The 23460-nt window shown below is 43.3% G+C and overlaps 1 protein-coding gene and 1 long non-coding RNA gene across 2 annotated transcripts in view; one reads left to right on the top strand and one right to left on the bottom strand.

The window, feature by feature from the left end:
• Positions 1-20816, top strand: part of LOC133541656 (testis-expressed protein 2-like) — a 30926-nt gene extending 10110 nt beyond the window's left edge. The window contains exons 4-15 of the mRNA XM_061885183.1: positions 251-500; positions 4199-4392; positions 5662-5841; positions 5922-6204; positions 10635-10819; positions 12698-12874; positions 14683-14782; positions 17353-17485; positions 17553-17666; positions 17735-17944; positions 20443-20563; positions 20646-20816. Coding sequence (XP_061741167.1) covers positions 251-500; positions 4199-4392; positions 5662-5841; positions 5922-6204; positions 10635-10819; positions 12698-12874; positions 14683-14782; positions 17353-17485; positions 17553-17666; positions 17735-17944; positions 20443-20563; positions 20646-20774 — 2076 coding nt within the window. The 3' untranslated portion in view covers positions 20775-20816. The remainder of the gene's footprint in view (positions 1-250; positions 501-4198; positions 4393-5661; positions 5842-5921; positions 6205-10634; positions 10820-12697; positions 12875-14682; positions 14783-17352; positions 17486-17552; positions 17667-17734; positions 17945-20442; positions 20564-20645) is intronic.
• LOC133541657 (uncharacterized) lies at positions 5717-6459 on the bottom strand. The gene is made up of 2 exons (XR_009803942.1): positions 6102-6459; positions 5717-5990 (listed from the first exon to the last, which is right to left on the bottom strand). It is a non-coding gene; the product is annotated as an uncharacterized LOC133541657 (long non-coding RNA).
• Positions 20817-23460: the final 2644 nt, after the last annotated feature.

The following is a 23460-nucleotide window of genomic DNA, read 5'->3' as shown; positions in this document are numbered from 1 at the left end:
ATTGATCCGTGTTAAGGAAAGAATGAATGGGGCCATGTATCGTGAGATTTGGAGCCAAAACCTCCTTCCATCAGTGAGAACTTTGAATGGTTGACCAATCGGTGGCTGACTAAATACTTTTTTGCCCCACTGTATATATATATATGTAAACATAATCTCATTTGAAACATTTGTTTTAGTTTTTCCCATTTAACCCTCCACTAACAAAAAGATGCCAGTCAATGCAACTGATATTGACTTCCACCTTCAGGTCACCCTTGAACCAACAGGTTTGGCTCGAAAAAGGTTCTGGAACAAAAAGTACCCCATCTGCATAACCCTCGCGGGAGGAAAGACCGAGGAGGAGAGTGTGACGGCAGGACAGGAGATGGAAGAAGGGGCAAAGAGAAACACGCTTCCTGTCAATCTCTACTTGTTTGCCAACACGGGGCGGGAGAAAGAAGAGTGGTTCCAGTACTTCCAGTCTGCTGTCACAAAAAAAGATGGAGAGACAAGCAAGAGTAAGTATAGGCCTGTTTATTAAGTATAGGCCCATAAATGGGGAATAGTATTCCCGAACCCCCAATCTGGGCCTTGTTGTCTGCTGAGATTATTAAATCAGGCGCTTGGACAAATGCAATTGAGGACCCCTTTTTCTATACTTTGTTGGGACCTAAGCTAAAAAAAAAAATGTCAGCAATAAAATGTACATTCCACCATAGGCGCCGATCTACATTTCTGCCAGTGTGATTTAGGGTTGTCCCAATACCAATAATTTAGTACCGGTACCAAAAGTATTTAGGTACTTTTCTAAATAAAGGGGACCAGAACAAAATCATTATTGGCTTTATTTAACAGAAAATCTTAGGGTACATTAAACATAAGGTTTATTTTTGCTATTTTTTCCCTAAATAAAGTAGTGAACATGTAAGACAGCTTGTCTTTTAGTAGTAAGTAAACAAACAGAGGCTCCTAATTTAGTCTGCTGACACATGCACTAACATATTGTGTCATTTATACACCTATTATGTCTACATGTCAGGTCTAATAATCAGACTACAAGCAAATAAACATGCAGAGACAGAGTTCAATTTAGCTCATGAGGAGACACGTGTTTTGGGCTGTATTAGTTATATCAATCAATCATAGATCCAAACTACGTTCTAAAAATTAAGCTCGCGCGCCTCTATTAGAAAAGTCCCTGTTACATCACTGTCGCTGAGGGAAGGAGGTAGACTCGACAACTCCAGTTAGACACAATATATAAATATACAAAAATGCAAATATGTTGACACTTGGTGCTATCGCCCAGTCTCTGCTATGTCTAAATGCAAATATGTTGGTGCTATCGCCCAGTCTCTGCTTTGTCTAAATGCAAATATGTTGACACTTGGTGCTATCGCCCAGTCTCTGCTTTGTCTAAATGCAAATATGTTGACACTTGGTGCTATTGCCCAGTCTCTGCTTAGTCTAAATGCAAATATAATGACAGTTGGTGCTATCGCCCAGTCTCTGCTTTGTCTAAATGCAAACAAGTTGACACTTGTTGCTATCGCCCAGTCTCTGCTATGTCTAAATGCAAATATGGTGACACTTGGTGCAATCGCCCATTCTCTGCTTTGTCTAAATGCAAATATAATGACAGTTGCTGCTATCGCCCAGTCTCTGGTTTGTCTAAACTCTGCTATGTCTAAATGCAAATATGTTGACACTTGGTGCTATCGCCCAGTCTCTGCTCTGTGTAAATGCAAATATGTTGACACTTGGTGCTATCGCCCAGTCTCTGCTCTGTGTAAATGCAAATATGTTGACACTTGGTGCTATCGCCCAGTCTCTGCTCTGTGTAAATGCAAATATGTTGACACTTGGTGCTATCGCCCAGTCTCTGCTCTGTCTAAATGCAAATATGTTGACACTTGGTGCTATCGCCCAGTCTCTGCTCTGTGTAAATGCAAATATGTTGACACTTGGTGCTATCGCCCAGTCTCTGCTCTGTGTAAATGCAAATATGTTGACACTTGGTGCTATCGCCCAGCCTCTGCAATGTCTAAATGCAAATATGTTGACACTTGGTGCAATCGCCCATTCTCTGCTTCCTTTTCTAAATGCAAATATGTTGGTGCTATCGCCCAGTCTCAGCTTTGTCTAAATGCAAATATGTTAACACTTGGTGCTATCGCCCAGTCTCTGCTTTGTCAAAATGCAAATATGTTGGTGCTATCGCCCAGTCTCTGCTTTGTCTAAATGCAAATATGCTGACACTTGTTGCTTTCGCCCAGTCTCTGCTTTGTCTAAATGCAAATATAATGACAGTTGGTGCTATGGCCCAGTCTCTGCTTTGTCTAAATGCAAATAAGTTGACACTTGTTGCTATCGCCCAGTCTCTGCTATGTCTAAATGCATATATGTTGACACTTGGTGCTATCGCCCAGTCTCTGCTCTGTCTAAATGCAAATATGTTGACACTTGGTGCTATCGCCCAGTCTCTGCTTTGTCTAAATGCAAATATAATGACAGTTGGTGCTATGGCCCAGTCTCTGCTTTGTCTAAATGCAAATAAGTTGACACTTGTTGCTATCGCCCAGTCTCTGCTATGTCTAAATGCAAATATGTTGACATTTGGTGCTATCGCCCAGTCTCTGCTCTGTCTAAATGCAAATATGTTGACACTTGGTGCTATCGCCCAGTCTCTGCTTTGTCTAAATGCAAATATGTTGATACTTGGTGCTATCGCCCAGTCTTCGCTTTGTCTAAATGCAAATATGTTGACACTTGGTGCTATCGCCCAGTCTCTGCTCTGTCTAAATGCAAATATGTTGACACTTGGTGCTATCGCCCAGTCTCTGCTTTGTCGAAATGCAAATATGTTGATACTTGGTGCTATCGCCCAGTCTTTGCTTTGTCTAAATGCAAATATGTTGACACTTGTTGCTATCGCCCAGTCTCTGCTTTGTCTAAATGCAAATATGTTGGTGCTATCGCCCAGTCTCTGCTTTGTCTAAATGCAAATATGTTGACACTTGTTGCTATCGCCCAGTCTCTGCTTTGTCTAAATGCAAATATGTTATTCGGCCTTGGCAGTCATTGGCAGTCATCTGGACAAAACACTGATCAAAAAGGCTAGCAAGCTCTGGGATTGCTGGCTCAGCACAAATACAGAAATACCACTTCAGCACAAATTGACAATACTTTATAGCAACTTTAAGCATAAAGTTATGATGATAATATATACATAAATTATTCTAACACTACATTATTAAGGATAAAACATTATTATTAGTCTACTTGTTCATTTACTGTTAATATCTGCTTACTTTCTCTTTTAACATATTCTATCTGCACTTTGTTCAAATGTAATAATCACTTATTCTTCTCTTTGATACTTTACATTAGTTGTGGATGATACCACACAATTATGTATCAATCCGATACCAAGTAGTTACAGGATCATACATTGGTCGTATTCAAAGTCCTCATATGTCCAGGGATATATTTCCTAAGTTTATAAACATAATATATATATTTTTTAAAAACCAAAGAAAGATTTTATGAGGGTAAAAAATACCGGTGTAATCTTAGTAGTATCGACTCGATATGCTATTGTACATGGTATCATTACAGTGGATGTTAGTTGTAGATCCACCAATGGTGTTTGTTTATATTGTAGCGTCCCGGAAGAGTTGGTGCTGCAGGCGAGTCTGAGAATTTGTTCTATATTTGTACCCCGCCTTCCGCCCTAATGCAGCTGTAGTAGGCTCCAGCAACCCCCCCATCCCCCTTCAACAAGTTTCCTCAGTTCCCAAACGTTTATTGAGTGTTGTTAAAAGAAAAGGTGATGTAACACAGTGGTGAACATGCCCTTTCCCAACTACTTTGGCACGTGTTGCAGCCATGAAATTGTAAGTTAATTATTATTTGCAAAAAAAACAACAACTTTGAGTTTGAACATCAAATATGTTGTCTTTGTAGCATATTCAACTGAATATGGGTTGAAAAGGATTTGCAAATCATTGTATTCTGTTTATATTTACATCTAACACAATTTCCCAACTCATATGGAAACAGGGTTTGTAGATTGGGACTACTTGACAATGCTGCAATATATTCTGAGACTTCCAGTATCCATTTGGATCAATAAAAAAGTTAAGAGCCAGACCTGAGTTAAGTTTTAAATTTGCTAGCGTCTCCTGTTCACAGATGCAATCATTCAATCTGTCAGTTTCAGTCACGTCACAAGGAGAGGCCGGCAAAGAAAGCCCAGAGGAGCTTCAGAAACTTCCAGAGCCGCTAAAAGCTGCGACGAGAAAGCGGCTGGACTACAGAGCTTACATGGCGCAGCTTGTTGGAGAGGGTTCTAATCCTGCACCCGACCCTGGCCTTGGCGGCAAAGGAATCCCGACGGCTGACCAAAAGGTCCGTGTGCAATCATGCAATCATGCAGCAACGACGACAAAACTATGCTTTAGCCCATTTTTTTTTAGCTGAAAGCTCTACATCAGGGGTGCCCACACTTTTTCTGCAGGCGAGCTACTTTTCAATTGACCAACTCGAGGGGATCTACTTCATTTATATATATCATTTATATTTATTTATTTATGAAAGAGACATTTTTGTAAACAAGTTAAATGTGTTTAATGATAATACAAGCATGTGTAACACATATAGATGTCTTTCTTTCACGAAGACAAGAATATAAGTTGGTGTATTACCTGATTCTGATGACTTGCATTGATTGGAATCAGACAGTAATGATGATAACGCCCACATTTTCAAATGGAGGAGAAAAAAAGTTGTCCTTTCTGTACAATACCACATGAAAGTGGTTGCTTTTTGGCATCTAATTCATCCAGCTTCCATACACTTTACAAGAAAAACATTGGCGGCAAATTCCGTAGCTTGCTTGATTGACATTCACGGCACCCGAGGGTCTTGTGAGATGACGCTGGCTGCTGCCAGTTCATTATTATGAAAAAATGACAGAGAGGAAGGCCAGAAACACTTTTTATTTCAACAGACTTTCGCGCCGTCCCTTCCGTCAAAACTCTAAAGGCCGACTGCACATTTCCTATCTTCACAATAAAAGCCCTGCTTCATGCTGCCTGCGCTAACAAAATAAGAGTCTCGGAAAACTGGCGAGCACAAGCGATCCCTCAGAAAGCTGGCGTGCACATCACTTGTGCACGCCAGTTTTCCGAGACTCTGTCAATTTTAAGTTTTATTGTTTATGTTTGTTTGTTCGTTTTAAAACCAAAACATGTGGCAAACACTAAACATGCAACATTTTACACAAAAAATATCTCAAAATGGAATATTTAATGTGACGTAATTCATAATGACATTGACATTGATTGATTCTGATAACTTTGTGTTATCAGAGTCAACATTGCAACATTTTCATGTTAAATTTCACCTCTTTGCTCTTTTATACCACTTTTTATGTTTTGTATTTTTTTTTAATCGTATTTTTTTTAGAATGGGCCGTTAAAAAATCCCTTTTGGACATCCCTGCTTTACTACCCAAAGGGTTGCGGATCAAAGCACATTTAACTGAAATCAAGTCTGAGCCTTTCTTCCTGTTACTCACACACAACTGAACTTAGATTCAAAGCAGACAATGAATAAGAAGTCTTCTGTTTGTGTTAATTAATACAGTAATAATCCAAGTCTCATTTCTCCTCCCAGGTCTGGATGAAAGTAACCAATGACTACAACTCTGAGACTTTTCAGCCGTCCGATGCCCAACACGTACTTGCCAGGCTGGACAGCAGCGAGCTGTGCTTGTCATACCCCCAAACATCTGACGGGGTACCCCATGAGAGCAAATTCATGCATTCCCATACTTACCAGCTGGCCAACTGTGAGGTAGGTTTTTTTCTGCTCTTAATTGAACGTACCAATGAAAAGTTGCCTGCCATGTCATCCATGTTGACTTCCCACTATAGGTCACGCTTGAACCCACGGATCTGGCTCCGACGAAGGTCTGGAACAAAAAGTACCCCATCCGCCTCACTCTGGCAGAAGGGAGAACGGGGAAAGAGAGTGTGACGGAAGGACAGGAGGAGGAAGAAGGGATAAAGAGGAATATTGACCCTGTGCAGAATACACTTCCTGTCAATATTTACCTGTTTGCCAACACGGGGCGGGAGAAAGAGGAGTGGTTCCGGCACTTCCAGTCTGCTTCTGCAAAGAAAGCCGAAAAATGTGAGAATGTGGAGGAAAAGCATAGTAAGTACAGCCCAATTATGTACGCCTATAATTGATGATGTACTACACTGCATTTCTAATGTATTGCCTGTCATAAAGCTTTCATTCCATTGAAGCAACATGGCCTCATAGCATCCAGTGCAGGATGCAAGTACAACAAGAATGGAGAGTTCGGGGGAGACATTCAGCTTTTCAGCATTTGGTGACGACCATGTTGGACCGTTTGTTCATTCTGGTTGAAACACACACACCAGGGGTCACCAACGCGGTGCCCGCGGGCATCAGGTAGCCCGTAAGGACCGGATGAGTCGCCCGCTGGCCTGTTCTAAAAATAGCTCAAATAGCAGCACTTACCAGTGAGCTGCCTCTATTTTTTATCCATCCATTCATCCATCATCTTCCGCTTATCCGAGGTCGGGTCACGGGGGCAGCAGCCTAAGCAGGGAAGCCCAGACTTCCCTCTCCCCAGCCACTTCGTCTAGCTCTTCCCGGGGGATCCTGAGGCGTTCCCAGGCCAGCCGGGAGACATAGTCTTCCCAACGTGTCCTGGGTCTTCCCCGTGGCCTCCTACCGGTTGGACGTGCCCTAAACACCGTTCGGGTGGCATCCTGACCAGATGCCCGAACCACCTCATCTGGCTCCTCTCCATGTGGAGGAGCAGCGGCTTTACTTTGAGTTCCTCCCGGATGGCAGAGCTTCTCACCCTATCTCTAAGGGAGAGACCTGGAAACTCATTTGGGCCGCTTGTACCCGTGATCTTATCCTTTCGGTCATGACCCAAAGCTCATGACCATAGGTGAGGATGGGAACGTAGATTGAGAGCTTTGCCTTCCGGCTCAGCTCCTTCTTCACCACAACGGATCGATACAACGTCCGCATTACTGAAGACGCCGCACCGATCTCACAATCCTGGTCTCGCTTTGTTTGACATTTTTAATTCTAAAAGAGACAAAACTCAAACTATGGTCATGAGCTCTACCCACGGCGTAGTGGGTAGAGCGGCCGTGCCACAAACCTGAGGGTTGCAGGTTCGCTTCCCGCCTACACTCGTCCAAAAATCGCTGCCGTTGTGTCCTTGGGCAGGACACTTCACCCTTTGCCCCCAGTGGCGCTCACACCGGTGAATGAATGATTGGTGGTGGTCAGTCAGTCTACCCCAGGGCAGCTGTGGCTACAGATGTAGCTTACCACCACCAGGTGTGAATGAATGATGGGTTCCCACTTCGAGTATCTAACAATAGGAAAGCGCGATATAAATCTAATCCATTATTATTATTATTATTATTATTATGACAGTAATGCGGACGTTGTATCGATCCGTTGTGGTGAAGAAGGAGCTGAGCCGGAAGGCAAAGCTCTCGATTTACCAGGTGATCTACGTTCCCATCCTCACCTATGGTCATGAGCTTTGGGTCATGACCGAAAGGATAAGATCACGGGTACAAGCGGCCCAAATGAGTTTCCAGGTCTCTCCCTTAGAGATAGGGTGAGAAGCTCTGCCATCCGGGAGGAACTCAAAGTAAAGCCGCTGCTCCTCCACATGGAGAGGAGCCAGATGAGGTGGTTCAGGCATCTGGTCAGGATGCCACCCGAACGCCTCCCTAGGGAGGTGTTTAGGGCACGTCCAACCGGTAGGAGGCCACGGGGAAGACCCAGGACACGTTGGGAAGACTATGTCTCCCGGCTGGCCTGGGAACGCCTCGGGATCCCCCGGGAAGAGCTAGACGAAGTGGCTGGGGAGAGGGAAGTCTGGGCTTCCCTGCTTAGGCTGCTGCCCCCGCGACCCGACCTCGGATAAGCGGAAGAAGATGGATGGATGGATGGACAAAACTCAAACAGAATTTGAAAATCCAAGAATATATTTTAAAGACTTGGTCTTTATTGACTTGTTTAAATAAATTCATTTATTTTTTTACTTTGCTTCTTATAACTTTCAGAAAGACAATTTTAGAGAAAAAATACAACCTTAAAAATGATTTTAGGATTTTTAAACACTTTTTACCTTTTAAATTCCTTCCTCTTCTTTCCTTACAATTTAAATCAATGTTCAAGTAAATTTATGTTTTTTTATTGTAAAGAATAATAAATCATTTGTGATTTAATTCTTCATTTTAGCTTCTATTTTTTCGACGAAGAATATTTGTGAAATATTTCTTCAAATTTACATGATTAAAATTATTAAAAATATTCTGGCAAATCTAGCTGTAGAATCAAATTGAAATCTTTTTTGAAAGTCTTTAATTTCTTTGAAAATTTTTCTTCTGGAAAATCTACAAGAAATAATGATTCGTCTTTGTTAGAAATATAGCTTGGTCCAATTTGTTATATATTCTAACAAAGTGCAGATTGGATTTTAACCTATTTAAAACATGTCATCAAAAATATATATTTATTGTGAGAAATCATTAAGATGATCAGTGTTTCAACAAAGATAAATATCATTAATTATTAATAATAACAGAGTTAAAGGTAAATTGAGCAAATTGGCTATTTCTGGCAGTTTATTGAAGTGTGTATCAAACTGGTAGCCCTTGGCATTAATCAGTACCCAAGAAGTTCTTGCTTTCCAAAAGGTTGCTGACCCCTGACATTACACCATATTGCCAAAAGTATTTGGCCACCTGCTTTGACTCACATGTGAACTTGAAGTGCCATCCCATTCCTAACCCATAGAATAGAAGACTAGAATGGACTTTGTCAAATATCTGCATATAACGAGATTAAGGACTCCAACTTAAGGTGCGGTAATGCGAACAAATATGGGATAAAAATAAATCACACATTGTAACATTTTTGAATGTCCCGCGGCACATTTGTAGTGTTTGGGGAAAATGTGGAAATGTTGATATTTACAACAAAAGGTTTTGTTTTTTTCTTTAAAATAATCTACAGTATTGGTTTTGAAAGTGGAAAAAGGCAAAATGGCCGGCACATTCTGTGATTTTTCCCTGTGTGGACTTCAGTAGCATGGATCAGTGTTTTTCAAGCACTGTGAGATTGTGTAATTTCACCTGTTTGGGTTAAAACAAATTTTTTGCAAACCAGTAATTATAGTCGTTGTTGTTGAGTGTCGGTGTTGTCTAGAGCTCGGCTGAGTAACTGTGTAATACTCTTTTATATCAGTAGGTGGCAGCAGGTAGCTAAGTGCTTTGTAGATGTCAGGAAAAGCGGAAGGCAGGGTGCAGGTAAAAAGGTGTGAATGCTTAAACCAAAAGTTAAACCAAAGGCATGGAAGCTCAGGGTATGCCAGGGGTCGGGAACCTTTTTGGCCAAATATTTTAAAATGTATTTCCGTAAGAGCCATATAACATTATTAACAATTACAACTGTCAGGTTCAAACACTGATGACATCTATTAAACAGACAAGAAGCAAGGAATTAAACAGAGACAGGAATCAATTTAGCTCAATGAGGAGAGAAACCTGTAGACCTGTACCCTTGTACAATTCTACACCTTCTCGTTCATTTGGACTTTCCCAGATTACATCTCCTATTCTTTCTAATGACATAGTTATTCTGAAGTTAGCTATACTTTTGACCATTAATGAGACTTCTTGAACAGGTGCGTTAGAAACAGATAGATGGATTAAAATGCATGAGAATGTTTTATATTTTGAAGTATATTTTTAACACTGTGATTACCAGCGGAATTATTAAATACTTATCCTGGTAAGCAATGTCAGCTAAGATTTATCTGAGTCAGGTGCGGTCATCAAAAGAGCCACAGGTTCCCTACCCCTGGGGTATGCTATGCAGAACAAAACTAAAACTGAATTGGCTACTAAGTATACAAAATCAGAATGTTGGACTACAGCAAAGACTTACTGTGGACAAAGACGGCGTCCACAATGTAGATCCGAACATGAATTGATGGATGTGACAGGTGGTGACAGTACACCTACTTTGAGACAAGAGCTATATTGATGCATGCTTGGTTATGCTTTAATGTCATATCCAACAATTGCGGAAATGACTTTTCACTGTCAACTGAGTTTCGTTTTTTAACGATTTCTGCTGGTGGTTGAGAGACACTGGCATGGATCAGTATGATGTGATCCAGGGTTTTTAAGATTCAAGATCAGATTAGAAATGTTTTTTTGGGAGGGTTCAAATGGAACACGCCCGGTTTACCATCTGCTTCTGGTCCACCAGATATAGAACCTCTAAGTCTCCTGCATGGAAGTGTGAGAGCGCTGGGCATCGAGCTAAAAGCCTGAGCTGTCAATTCAATCCCTAATGCAAGGCGTCAGGGATTGATTAATTGAAACTTTATATTAGTAGATTGCACAGTACAGTACATATTCTGTACAATTGACCACTAAATGGTAACACCCCAATAAGTTTTTCAACGGGAGACACTGGCAAAACCATACTGGCCGAACTTGTTACACAAAAATAATATTAATGTTTTGACTGTGGTTATATTTACAATATCCTGCCTAATCTGTCAGTTTCAGGCACTCCACAAGGAGATGCTGCTAAAGAAAGCACAGAGGAGCTTCAGAAGCTTCCAGAATCTGCTCTGAAAAAGCCGCTGGACTGCAGTGCTCCTATGACACAGCTTGTTGGCTCGGAAAGTCCTAACCTTGCACCCGACCTCGGCCGTGACGAACAAGGAAACCCCGCAGCTGACCAGGTCTGTGCAATGATGCAATATTATGTTGATGCAAACCATACACTAGGAAAATGTAAATGCGATTCTTTTTGCTCCAATTTTTCATGAGCAATTTTTGTTTAGAATTGATAGCAAGCAGTTATTTGCGATATCTACAGCCACTATTAAGGCCTACTGAAAGCCACTACTAGCGACCACGCAGTCTGATAGTTTATATATCAATGATGAAGTATTAACATTGCAACACATGACAATACGGCCTTTTTAGTTTACTAAATTGCAGTTTTAAATTTCGCGCCGAAATATCCTGCTGAAACGTCTCGGTGACGTCACGCATTGTAGAGGACATTTTGTTCCAGCATCGTTCCCAGCTATAAGTCGTCTGTTTTCATCGCGTCATTCCACAGTATTATGGACATCTGTATTGCTGAATTTTTTGCAATTTGTTCAATTAAAAATGGAGACATCAAAGAAGAAAGCTGTAGGTGGGAAGCGGTGTATTGCGGCCGCCTTTAGCAACACAAACACAGCCGGTGTTTCATTGTTTACATGTTCGAAAGATGACGGTGAAGCTTTACTATGGAACAGAGCGGTCAAGCGAACACGGTTGGATTGGACCACACACACAAACTACAGTGTATTATGCAGCAATCATTTCGAAAGATCGTGTTTCGAAGAGGGTCCCTTGCGAAGGGCAGGGATGGGAATCGCCACCACCCGTCGACTGGTGCGGAAGAAAGGTGCGGGGCCGACTTTCAGGTTGTACAGGTACGACCATATAATCTTACCAAAACACTAGTAACACAATAAGAAGATAAGGGATTTTCCAGAAATATCCCAGTAAATTTGTCTAACATCTGAATCGCTCCCACTGTATAGTCTTTTTTTTTTTTTTTTCCCTTGTCCTTCACTCTCACTTTCCTCATCCATGAATCTTTCATCCTCGCTCAAATTAATGGGGAAATCGTCACTTTCTCAGTCCGAATGGCTCTCGCTGCTGGTGGCCATGATTGTAAACAATGTTCAGATGTGAGGAGCTCCACAACCCGTGACGTCACGCGCACATCGTCTGCTACTTCCGGTACAGGCAAGGCTTTTTTATTAGCGAGCAAAAGTTGCGAACTTTATCGTCTATGTTCTCTACTAAATCCTTTCAACAAAAATATGGCAATATCGTGAAATGATCAAGTATGACACATAGAATGGACCTGCTGTCCCCATTCAGTAGGCCTTTAAAGGCTAGACTTTTCTGCAGACCAGACAAAATGGACATTTTATCTCACAGCACATTGCAAGTGCTGAGGGAGCATCTAAGCATGCTGACGGCAGGAAAGTCTAAATAAATGTAGATTTCCCTACCAAAATAAGTCCTCTATAAGGTATTTGAGTGAATTTGGCAGTACATCCAACCGGCGTTAAAACCGCCTCAGGCCAGACAGCGCCAACAATGGAGAAAATGTTTCATAATCTGTCAGTTCAATAAAGATGGGAGCAAAAACGAGTGCGAACAAGGGTAGTACATGAACGGCACCATAGTGGCTTAACCTCAAGGTCTTGCACAATATGGTGCAGGAACCTTAATCATATTTAAATTGTTCTGGATTGTTTAAGTCATGTTGTAAATGTGTCTCACAAATGTAATTTTACTCTGCACACTAATGTAAAAGTTAACTAAACTTACCACATAAGTTTGAAGCGATGCCGCTGATGTCTTACTGCAGTCCACACAACTAGGTGGCTCTATGGTGTTGCAAGATTATAGCTGCAAGAAGACAAAGAAAAAGCTTAAAGTACTGAAGTTGTGTGAGGTATGATAGATACCTTTATTCGTTGCGTTTTGTTTGTGTCATAAACATTTACCTATCAAATGTTTTTTCATCAAGTGCTTATTTGTTGCAGGCTGTAAATGAAGCACAGTCAAGTACAGATTCCGGGCCAGCGATATATCCGGCACCGGAGGTTCAACCTGCATGGTTGAACTCCCTGATAGGCAGGATCTTCTGGAACTTTCTCCAGGATTTGTACTGGACCGATCTGGTGGCCCTGAAGTTCCAGAAGAAACTCAGCCAGATTAAGGTTAGGACGAATTGACAGAATACTACAGCCCATCGGGTTTTGGGTTTGTTGACCTGAATAAGACGTGGCCCTGAATATACAGTTTTCTGAACCCATTTTGGGAAGAAAAGCTTACTATATTCATTTGGCGCCACCTATTGGTTTGCATGTGTATACACTATATTGCCAAAGGTATTTGGCCACCCGTCCAAATGACCAGAACCAGGTGTCCTAATCACAGGTGTATAAAATCAAGCACTTAGGCATGGAGACTGTTTCTACAAACATTTGTGAAAGAATGGGCCACTCTCAGTGATTTCCAGCATGGAACTGTCAGAGGAAGTCACCTGTTCCAACAAATCCAGTCGTGAAATTTCCTCGCTCCTAAATATTCCAAAGTCAACTGTCTGCTTTATTATAAGAAAATGGAAGAGTTTGGGAACAACAGCAACTCAGCCACCAAGTGGTCGGCTACGTAAACTGACAAGAGGGGGATAAGCGGAGGCTGAAGCACATAGTGCAAAGAGGTCGCCGATTTTCCGCACAGTCAGTTGCTACAGAGCTCTAAATTTCATGTGACCTTCCAATTAGCCCACGTACAGTACGCAGAGAGCTTCATTGAATTGGTTTCCACGGCTGATCTGCTGCATCTAAGCCAGGGGTGCCCATTACGTCGATCGCGAGCTACCAGTCGACCGCGGGGGGTGTGTCAGTCGATCTCCAGCCAGGCTTTAAAAAAAAATAGACCTAAAAATGAGTGATCATCAATCTTCACCAAGACGTCACTTAAATGACATTCACGGTACCGGAGGGTCTTGTGAGATGACGCTGGCTGCTGCAAGATCATTATTATGAAAATATGACCGAGAGGAAGGCCAGAAAAACTTTTTATTTCAACAGACTCTCGCGCCGTACCTTCCGTCAAAACTCTAAAGGCCGACTGCACATTTCCTATCTTCACAATAAAAGCCCTGCTTCATGCTGCCTGCGCTAACTAAATACAGAGTCTCGGAAAACTGGCGTGCACAAGCGATCCCTCAGAAAGCTGGCGTGCACATCACTTGTGCACGCCAGCTTTCCGAGACTCTTATTCTGTTAGCGCAGGCACAACAGGGACAACAGCTCCAGCAGAGACCAGAGGATCAGTGTGTGACCTCACCAATGGGCTTTTGGAAAAATGGTGGAAAATTCCTATAAACACACTCCGCAACCTTGTGGACAGCCTTCCCAGAAGAGTTGAAGCTGCAAAAGGTGGACCCACATCATATTGAACCCTATGGGTTAGGAGCGGGGGCTTCACGGTGGCAGAGGGGTTAGTGCGTCTGCCTCACAATACGAAGTTCCTGCAGTCCTGGGTTCAAATCCAGGCTGGGGATCTTTCTGTGTGGAGTTTGCATGTTCTCCCCGTGAATGCGTGGGTTCCCTACGGGTACTCCGGCTTCCTCCCACTTCCAAAGACATGCACCTGGGGATAGTTTGATTGGCAACACTAAATGGTCCCTAGTGTGTGAATGTGAGTGTGAATGTTGTCTATCTGTGTTGGCCCTGCGATGAGGTGGCAACTTGTCCAGGGTGCACCCCGCCTTCCGCCCGATTGTAGCTGAGATAGGCGCCAGCGCCCCCCGCGACTCCAAAAGGGAATAAGCGGTAGAAAATGGATGGATGGGTTAGGAGAGGGATGGCACTTGAAGGACGTTTATTCCTGAGTCAAAGCAGGTGGCCAAATACTTTTGTCAATATCTCGACTCAAATATGGTTCTGTTTAATACAGTATAAATTAGAATTAAAAAAAAAAAAAAATCTGATTTGATCTTTTTGTCTCATTAAAGTTACCGTATTTCATGAATGAGTTGGCGCTGGTTGACCTGGACATGGGCACCTGCCTTCCGCAGATCCTCAGCATCTCCAAACCCACACTGGACCGCAGAGGTACACGCATGTGAAGGATCAAGCAAAGCAGACACAGAATGTAGTGTATTCTTAGTTCTTAGTAGCCATGATTGTCACACACACACTAAGTGTGGTGAAATGATTCTCTTCATTCAACCCATCACCCTTGTTCACCCCCTGGGAGGTGAGGGGAGCAGTGAGCAGCAGCGGTGGCCGCGCCCAGGCATCATTTTGGGTGATTTAACCCCCAATTCCAACCCCTGATCCTGAGTGCCAAGCAGGGAGGTAATGGCTCCCATTTTTATAGTCTTTGGTTTGAACTCACGACCTACTGATCTCAGGGCAGACACTCTAATAACCACTGAGCAGGTTGTAATCAGCTTCATTGTTGATCACTTTGAATAGAAATAAACAAACCATTCATGGAAAGTGGAAAAAAAACATAATATAATCAATCAATCAATGTTTACTTATATAGCCCTAAATCACTAGTGTCTCAAAGGGCTGCACAAACCACTACGACATCCTCGGTAGGCCCACATAAGGGCAAGGAAAACTCACACCCAGTGGGACGTCGGTGACAATGATGACCCAGTGTTCTTTACAAGTTTTAAGATTGTTTTGCAAGCCTTGTCTGATGTTATGTCACTTTTTACTGTCAGTGCGTTTCTATGTACTAAACGAGGTCGGGTCGCGGGGGCAGCAGCCTAAGCAGGGAAGCCCAAACTTTCCTCTCCCCGGCCTCCGTCCAGCTCTTCCCGGGGGATCCCGAGGTGTTCCCAGGCCAGCCGGGAGACATAGTCTTCCCAACGTACTCTAAACACCTCCCTAGGGAGGCGTTCGGGTGGCATCCTGACCAGATGCCCAAACAACTCATCTGGCTCCTCTCCATGTGGAGGAGCAGCGGCTTTACGTTGAGTTCCTCCCGGATGGCAGAGCTTCTCACCCTATCTCTAAGGGAGAACCCCGCCACCCGGCGGAAGAAACTAATTTTGGCCGCTTGTACCCGGGATCTTGTCCTTTCGGTCATGACCCAAAGCTCATGACCATAGGTGAGGATGGGAACGTAGATCACCTGGTAAATTGAAAGCTTTGCCTTCCGGCTCAGCTCCTTCTTCACCACAACGGATCGATACAGCGTCCGCATTACTGAAGACGCCGCACCGATCCGCCTGTCGATCTCACCATCCACTCTTCCCCCACTCGTGAACAAGACTCCGAGGTACTTGAACTCCTCCACTTGGGGCAGGGTCTCCTCCCCAACCCGGAGATGGCACTCCACCCTTTTCCGGGCGAAAACCATGGACTCGGACTTGGTGGTGCTGATTCTCATTCCGGTCGCTTCGCACTCGGCTGCGAACCGATCCAGTGAGAGCTGAAGATCCCGGTCAGATGAAGCCATCAGGACCACATCATCTGCAAAAAGCAGAGACCTAATCCTGTGGTCACCAAACCGGAACCCCTCAGCGCCTTGTCTGGGCCTAGAAATTCTGTCCATAAAAGTTATGAACAGAGTCGATGACTAAATGAAGTTGTTGTTTTCAACTATCTTCAATGAAAAGTAAACTGTTAATGAACAGTAAATTATTTTAATGGATTATAAACTACTGGAGGATGTACAGAGGGCTTATGAACATGCACTCCTAGTGGTTTAGAAGTGTTTTCTAATATTTTGATTAGTGTGGAGGAGCAGCGGCTTTACATTGAGTTCCTACCGGATGGCAGAGCTTCTCACCCTATCTCTAAGGGAGAGACCCGCCACTCGGCGGAGGAAACTCATTTCGGCCGCTTGTACCCGGGATCTTGTCCTTTTGGTCATAACCCAGAGCTCATGACCATAGGTGAGGATGGGAACGTAGATCGACCGGTAAATTGAGAGCTTTGCCTTCCGGCTCAGCTCCTTCTTCACCACAACGGATCGATACAACGTCCGCATTACTGAAGACGCCGCACCGATCCGCCTGTCGATCTCACGATCCACTCTTGAACAAGACTCCTAGGTACTTGAACTCCTCCACTTGGGGCAGGGTCTCCTCCCCAACCCGGAGATGGCACTCCACCCTTTTCCGGGCGAGAACCATGGACTCGGACTTGGTGGTGCTGATTCTCATCCCGGTCGCTTCGCACTCGGCTGCGAACCGATCCAGCGAGAGCTGAAGATCCCGGCCAGATGAAGCCATCAGGACCACATCATCTGCAAAAAGCAGAGACCTAATCCTGCAGGCACCAAAACGGAACCCCTCAGCGCCTTGACTGGGCCTAGAAATTCTGTCCATAAAAGTTATGAACAGAGTCGATGACTAAATGAAGTTGTTGCTTTCAACTATCTTCAATGAAAAGTAAACTGTTAATGAACAGTAAATTCTTTTAATGGATTCTAAACTACTGGAGGATGTACAGAGGGCTTATGAACATGCACTCCTAGTGGTTTAGAAGGGTTTTCTAATATTTTTGATTAGCCACTTGATGCAGACCGTGTCAACAAAATAGGTCTAAGGACACACACAGGATCACAGCACTGCCAACGACTAGGATTGTTAGATTAAAACCCTTTGACAGTGTCCATCAAATCTCGACAGTAGTTCTTGGAATTGCATTGTTACTAACAGGTCTGTGGCTGGAGGTGGAGCTGAAGTACACCGGCTGCTTTCAAATGACTCTGCAAACTAAGATGAACCTATGTAAGATGGGTAGAGAGGAGCTGGAAGAGTCTCAGAACATTCCACGGGCCCAACAAGACTGGTAACTATTGGATATTCTATATATATCGGGTAAGGAGCCGTTGTAGTACTTTAATGTGTTCCAACAGTGGCTCAAAGCTCAGAATGTCAACACTGGCTGATAGTGATGAAGAGTCATCCAGTCTGACCTCATCTGACGAAGAGGACGCCTCTGACAGAAGCCCAATGGGTGCAGAAGACGTGTATGTAAAACCTAGTTCAATGAATAATATACAATAAGTCATTTTTACCTTCAGTCTTTCGCCCAAAGAAACCCCGGTTGGAACACCAGCAGGAAGATCCTGAAATTCATGGACAAAATTGCAAAGTCCAGATATTTCCAGAAGGCCACGGAGAACGAGTACATCCGTAAGAAGATAGCCCAGGTGTCCAACGTGCCTTTGATGCTCAGCGTTGAAGTTTTGGAACTCTCCGGAACTCTTGCGATCAACATCCCGCCGCCACCTACGGACAGAATATGGTATTATAATATACAGGACTGATAAAAGTCCTGTATTTTCTGTAATGCAACTAAAAATATGAAAATGTCCTAAATTCTGGATTCATTACACATCAACTGAAATATTGCAAGCCTTTTATTTGTTTTAATATAGCTGATTATTGCTTCAGAAAACTCAAAAATCCTATCTTAAAAAATTTGAATATTTCTGTTGTGATCTGCTGCCCGGATCATGTTTTGATTTAGATTTTTTTAGTCTTTTAGTGTTTCATTCAGTTCCGGTTTGTGCTCCTCCGTTTGTTACCGTAGTATCGTATTATGTTTACCTGCCGCGGCTTCCAGACGCACACCTGTTGTTAATCACTGTCTTGATTTAAGCCTGCCTCTTTCGTTCATTCTGTCTAGTTTCGTAGTTTGTGTTCGCAACAGTGACGACTCAGATTCCCGATTTCTGTGTTCCTGTTCGCTACTAGCTAGCTTCCACGCTAGGTCCGGTGTTATTTCTCTAGCTCCCATGCTAGTGCTTTTGTTTTTTTCTAGTTCCCATGCTAGTTCTGCTCATTTTGACAAAGTCTATATATATATATGTATATATATATATTATATATATGTATATGTCTTGATTGGATTATCCAGAGAATAGTGCTCGATACCGTGGTAGAGCGCAATATGTCACAAGACTACATCTCTACAGAGCTGTTTCATGAGGGGTTCCCTCAATCATCAGGAGATTGAAGATATGTATGTATATATATATATGTTTTATTTGTTAATAAATCAGTTGTTTCTTAACTTCACGCTGTGTCCGAGCCCGACTGCATCCCAGAGAGAACGACTCCGCATCAAGATGCCACCTAATTGTCACAATTTCCTCAGACCAAGTTAAAAAAAAAATTATAACAGCAAAACAGAATCAAACATTTGAAAATGTCAATTAATTGAAAAGCTATATGGAGATGATTTCATTTTCCAGCATGATCCGGCACCTGTCCACAGTGCCAAAACCAGCAGTAACTGGTGTACTGACCATGGCCTTACTGTCCTCCATTGGCCTGCCAACTCCCCTGACCTGAACCCCATCGAGAATTTGTGGGATATTGTGAAGAAGCTGAAAGCCCAATAATGCAAATAAGCTAAAGGCCACTATTGAAGCATCCTGGGCATCCATAACACCTCAGCAATGCCACAGGCTGATTGCCTCGATACCACGCCGTATTGATGCAGTAATCCGTGCAAAAGGATTCCCAACCAAGTACTGAGTGCATTAATTGACATTTTCAAATGTTTGATTTTGTTTTGCTGTTATTTTTTTTAACTTGGTCTGAGGAAATTGTGACAATTGGGTGGCATCTTGATGCGGAGTCATTCTCTCTGGGATGTAGTCGGGCTCGGACACAGCGTGAAGTTAAGAAACAAATGATTTATTAACAAGACATAATATATATATATATATGTATATATATACACACACACACATATATACATACAGATATTCAATCTCCTGATGATTGAGGGAACCCCTCATGAAACAGTTCTGTAGAGATGAAGTAGTCTTGTGATTTTTCCCACACCTACATATTGCGCTCTACCACGGTATCGAGCACTATTCTCTGGATAATCCAATCAAGACATACATATATATATATATATATATATATATATATATATAGGGCTTCAAGGTGGCAGAGGGGTTAGTGTGTCTGCCTCACAATACGAAGGTCCTGCAGTCCTGGGTTCAAATCCAGGCTCGGGATCTTTCTGTGTGGAGTTTGCATGTTCTCCCCGTGACTGCGTGGGTTCCCTCTGGGTACTCTGGCTCCTCCCACTTCCAAAGACATGCACCTGGGGATAGGTTGATTGGCAACACTAAATTGGCCCTAGTGTGTGAATGTGAGTGAATGTTGTCTGTCTATCTGTTGGCCCTGCGATGAGGTGGCGACATGTCCAGGGTGTACCCCGCCTTCCGCCCGATTGTAGCTGAGATAGGCGCCAGCGCCCCCAAAAGGGAATAAGCGGTAGAAATGGATGGATGGATATATATATATAGACTTTGTCAAAATGAGCAGAATTAGCATGGGAACTAGAAAAAAACAAAAGCACTAGCATGGGAGCTAAAGAAATAGCACCGGACCTAGCGTGGAAGCTAGCTAGTAGCGAACAGGAATACAGAAATCGGGAATCTGAGTCGTCACTGTTGCGAACACAAACTACGAACCTAGACAGAATGAACGAAAGAGGCAGGCTTAAATCAAGACAGTGATTAACAACAGGTGTGCGTCTGGAAGCCGCGGCAGGTAAACATAATACGATACTACGGTAACAAACGGAGGAGCACAAACCGGAACAGAATGAAACACTAAAAGACTAAAAAAATCTAAATCAAAACATGATCCGGGCAGTAGATCACAACAGAAATATTCTAATTTTAAATTTGTTAGTTGCATCACAGAAATTAAAGGACTTTTATCACAATATTCTAAATTTTTAGACTTAATTTGTGTACCTTTTTTGTCTTTCAGGTACAGTTTCCAGGTGCCTCCGAAAATGGACCTCCATGTGCGTCCGATGTTTGGAAAGAGGGAGGTCACCTTCACTCACGTCACGGAGTGGATTGAGAGGAAGCTCAAGTGTGAGCTGCAGGTCGGTGCCAACCTTCACTTCCGCCCTGGCTGTGAGTTTCACATTTCAACCTAACTTTGGTTCTCTTGTTGTCCATCAACAGAACATGTTTGTCATGCCCAACATGAATGACGTTTACGTGCCCCTGATGGCTGCTGGCCCGGACCACCCAGCGGCAGCCAAGCGGTCTTCAAGCACCTGGCGTCAATCCTCCTTGGAGCCTCAAGACTGATGTTAGGGGGATGTCTTATCATTAAAGGCCTACTGAAAGCCACTACTAGCGACCACGCAGTCTGATAGTTTATATATCAATGATGAAATATTAACATTGCAACACATGCCAATATGGCCGCTTTAGTTTACTGAATCACAATTTTAAAATTTCCGTGTTGAAAACGTCGCGGAAAGACGTGTGTTTGTGACGTCTTGGGTTGGAAGGGACAAAGTAGCCCAGCACCACACACGGCTAAAAGTCGTCTCTTTTCATCGCATAATTACACAGTATTTTGGACATCTGTGTTGCTGAATCTTTTGCAATTTGTTCAATTAATAATGGAGACGTCAAAGAAGAATGCTGTTGGTGGAAAGCCATGGATCGCAGCTGCCTCACCGAAACAGACGTTTTTTCTTTGTTTTTGTTGTGAAGCTTTAGCACAGAGCAGTTAAGCGAACATGTTTCTCTACGTCAACCAGCAAGTTTTTGGTTGGGAAAATTGTAATATTAAGTCGGCTCCTACCGGAGACATCAGTGGATTATACTACTGCAGCTCAGAAAAGGCAGTTGTGATCTTGGCTCCTCGGCTTCTCTCAGAGACACTGGCGTTCACCGCAGCCATCCGACTTTCAGGTATGACTTTACAATCTCACTAAAACTGTTACGAAATAGAGTGGATCCCAAGGATGCAGAGACGTAGTTTGGTTATAGTTAAATTCTTTATTTTGGTGGAAGTGGAAAACTAAAATAGAAATAATAATAATACCTTAACGGAAATTATGTCCTAAATGGAGAACTTAATTCAGAACAGCTGGTGTTTGTTTCTTTGTTTGTTGTGAAGCTTTAACACAGAGCGGTTAAGCGAACATGTTTCTCTACGTCAACCAGCAAGTTTTTGGATGGGAAAATTGTAATTAAGTCGGCTCTTACCGGAGACATCAATCAATCAATGTTTATTTATATAGCCCCAAATCACAAATGTCTCAAAGGACTGCACAAATCATTACGACTACAACATCCTCGGAAGAACCCACAAAAGGGCAAGGAAAACTCACACCCAGTGGGCAGGGAGAATTCACATCCAGTGGGACGCCAGTGACAATGCTGACTATGAGAAACCTTGGAGAGGACCTCAGATGTGGGCAACCCCCCCCTCTAGGGGACCGAAAGCAATGGATGTCGAGCGGGTCTAACATGATACTGTAAGTTCAATCCATAGTGGCTCCAACACAGCCGCGAGAGTTCAGTTCAAAGCGGATCCAAGACAGCAGCGAGAGTCCCGTCCACAGGAAACCATCTCAAGCGGAGGCGGATCAGCAGCGTAGAGATGTCCCCAACCGATAGACAGGTGAGCGGTCCATCCTGGGTCTCGACTCTGGACAGCCAGTACTTCATCTATGGTCATCGGACCGGACCCCCTCCACAAGGGAGGGGGGGGAGATAGGAGAAAGAAAAGAAGCGGCAGATCAACTGGTTTAAAAAGGTCTAATCAGTGGATTATACTACTGCAGCTCAGAAAAGGCAGTTGTGATCTTGGCTTCTCTCAGAGACACTGGCATTCGCCGCAGCCATCCGACTTTCAGGTATGACTTTACAATCTCACTAAAACTGTTACGAAATAGGAGAGTGGATCCCAAGGATGTAGAGACGTAGTTTGGTTATAGTTAAATTCTTCCTTTATTTTGGTGGAAGTGGAAAACTAAAATAGAAATAATAATAATACCTTAACAGAAATTATGTCCTAAATGGAGAACTTAAAAGAAACTTATTATATTAACATGCAAACCTTCAGAACAGCTGGTGTTTGTTTGTTTGTTGTGCAGCTTTAACACAGAGCGGTTAAGCGAACATGTTTCTCTACGTCAACCAGCAAGTTTTTGGATGGGAAAATTGTAATAAGTCGGCTCTTACCGGAGACATCAATCAATCAATCAATGTTTATTTATATAGCCCCAAATCACAAATGTCTCAAAGGACTGCACAAATCATTATGACCAACATCCTCGGAAGAACCCACAAAAGGGCAAGGAAAACTCACACCCAGTGGGCAGGGAGAATTCACATCCAGTGGGACGCCAGTGACAATGCTGACTATGAGAAACCTTGGAGAGGACCTCAGATGTGGGCAACCCCCCAACCATCTAGGGGACCGAAAGCAATGGATGTCGAGCGGGTCTAACATGATACTGTGAAAGTTCAATCCATAGTGGCTCCAACACAGCCGCGAGAGTTCAGTTCAAAGCGGATCCAAGACAGCAGCGAGAGTCCCGTCCACAGGAAACCATCTCAAGCGGAGGCGGATCAGCAGCGTAGAGATGTCCCCAACCGATACACAGGCGAGCGGTCCATCCTGGGTCTCGGACAGCCAGTACTTCATCCATGGTCATCGGACCAGACCCCCTCCACAAGGGAGGGGGGGAGATAGGAGAAAGAAAAGAAGCGGCAGATCAACTGGTCTAGGAGGTCTATTTAATCAGTGGATTATACTTCTGCAGCTCAAAAAGGTAGTTGTGATCTTGGCTCCTCGGCTTCTCTCAGAGACACTTGGCATTCACCGCAGCCATCCGACTTTCAGGTATGACTTTACAACCTCACTAAAACTGTTACGAAATAGGAGAGTGGATCCCAAGGATGCAAAGACGTAGTTTGGTTATACTTGCTCTAATCCCTGCTCTTGTGATTATTGAAACATTTAGCTTATTTA

This window comes from Nerophis ophidion, linkage group LG23, assembly GCF_033978795.1.
Source record: "Nerophis ophidion isolate RoL-2023_Sa linkage group LG23, RoL_Noph_v1.0, whole genome shotgun sequence".
In the NCBI taxonomy this organism is placed as follows: domain Eukaryota; kingdom Metazoa; phylum Chordata; class Actinopteri; order Syngnathiformes; family Syngnathidae; genus Nerophis; species Nerophis ophidion.
The sequence above is the reverse complement of the archived record's forward strand: the minus strand, read 5'-3'. Positions and strand labels throughout refer to the sequence as shown.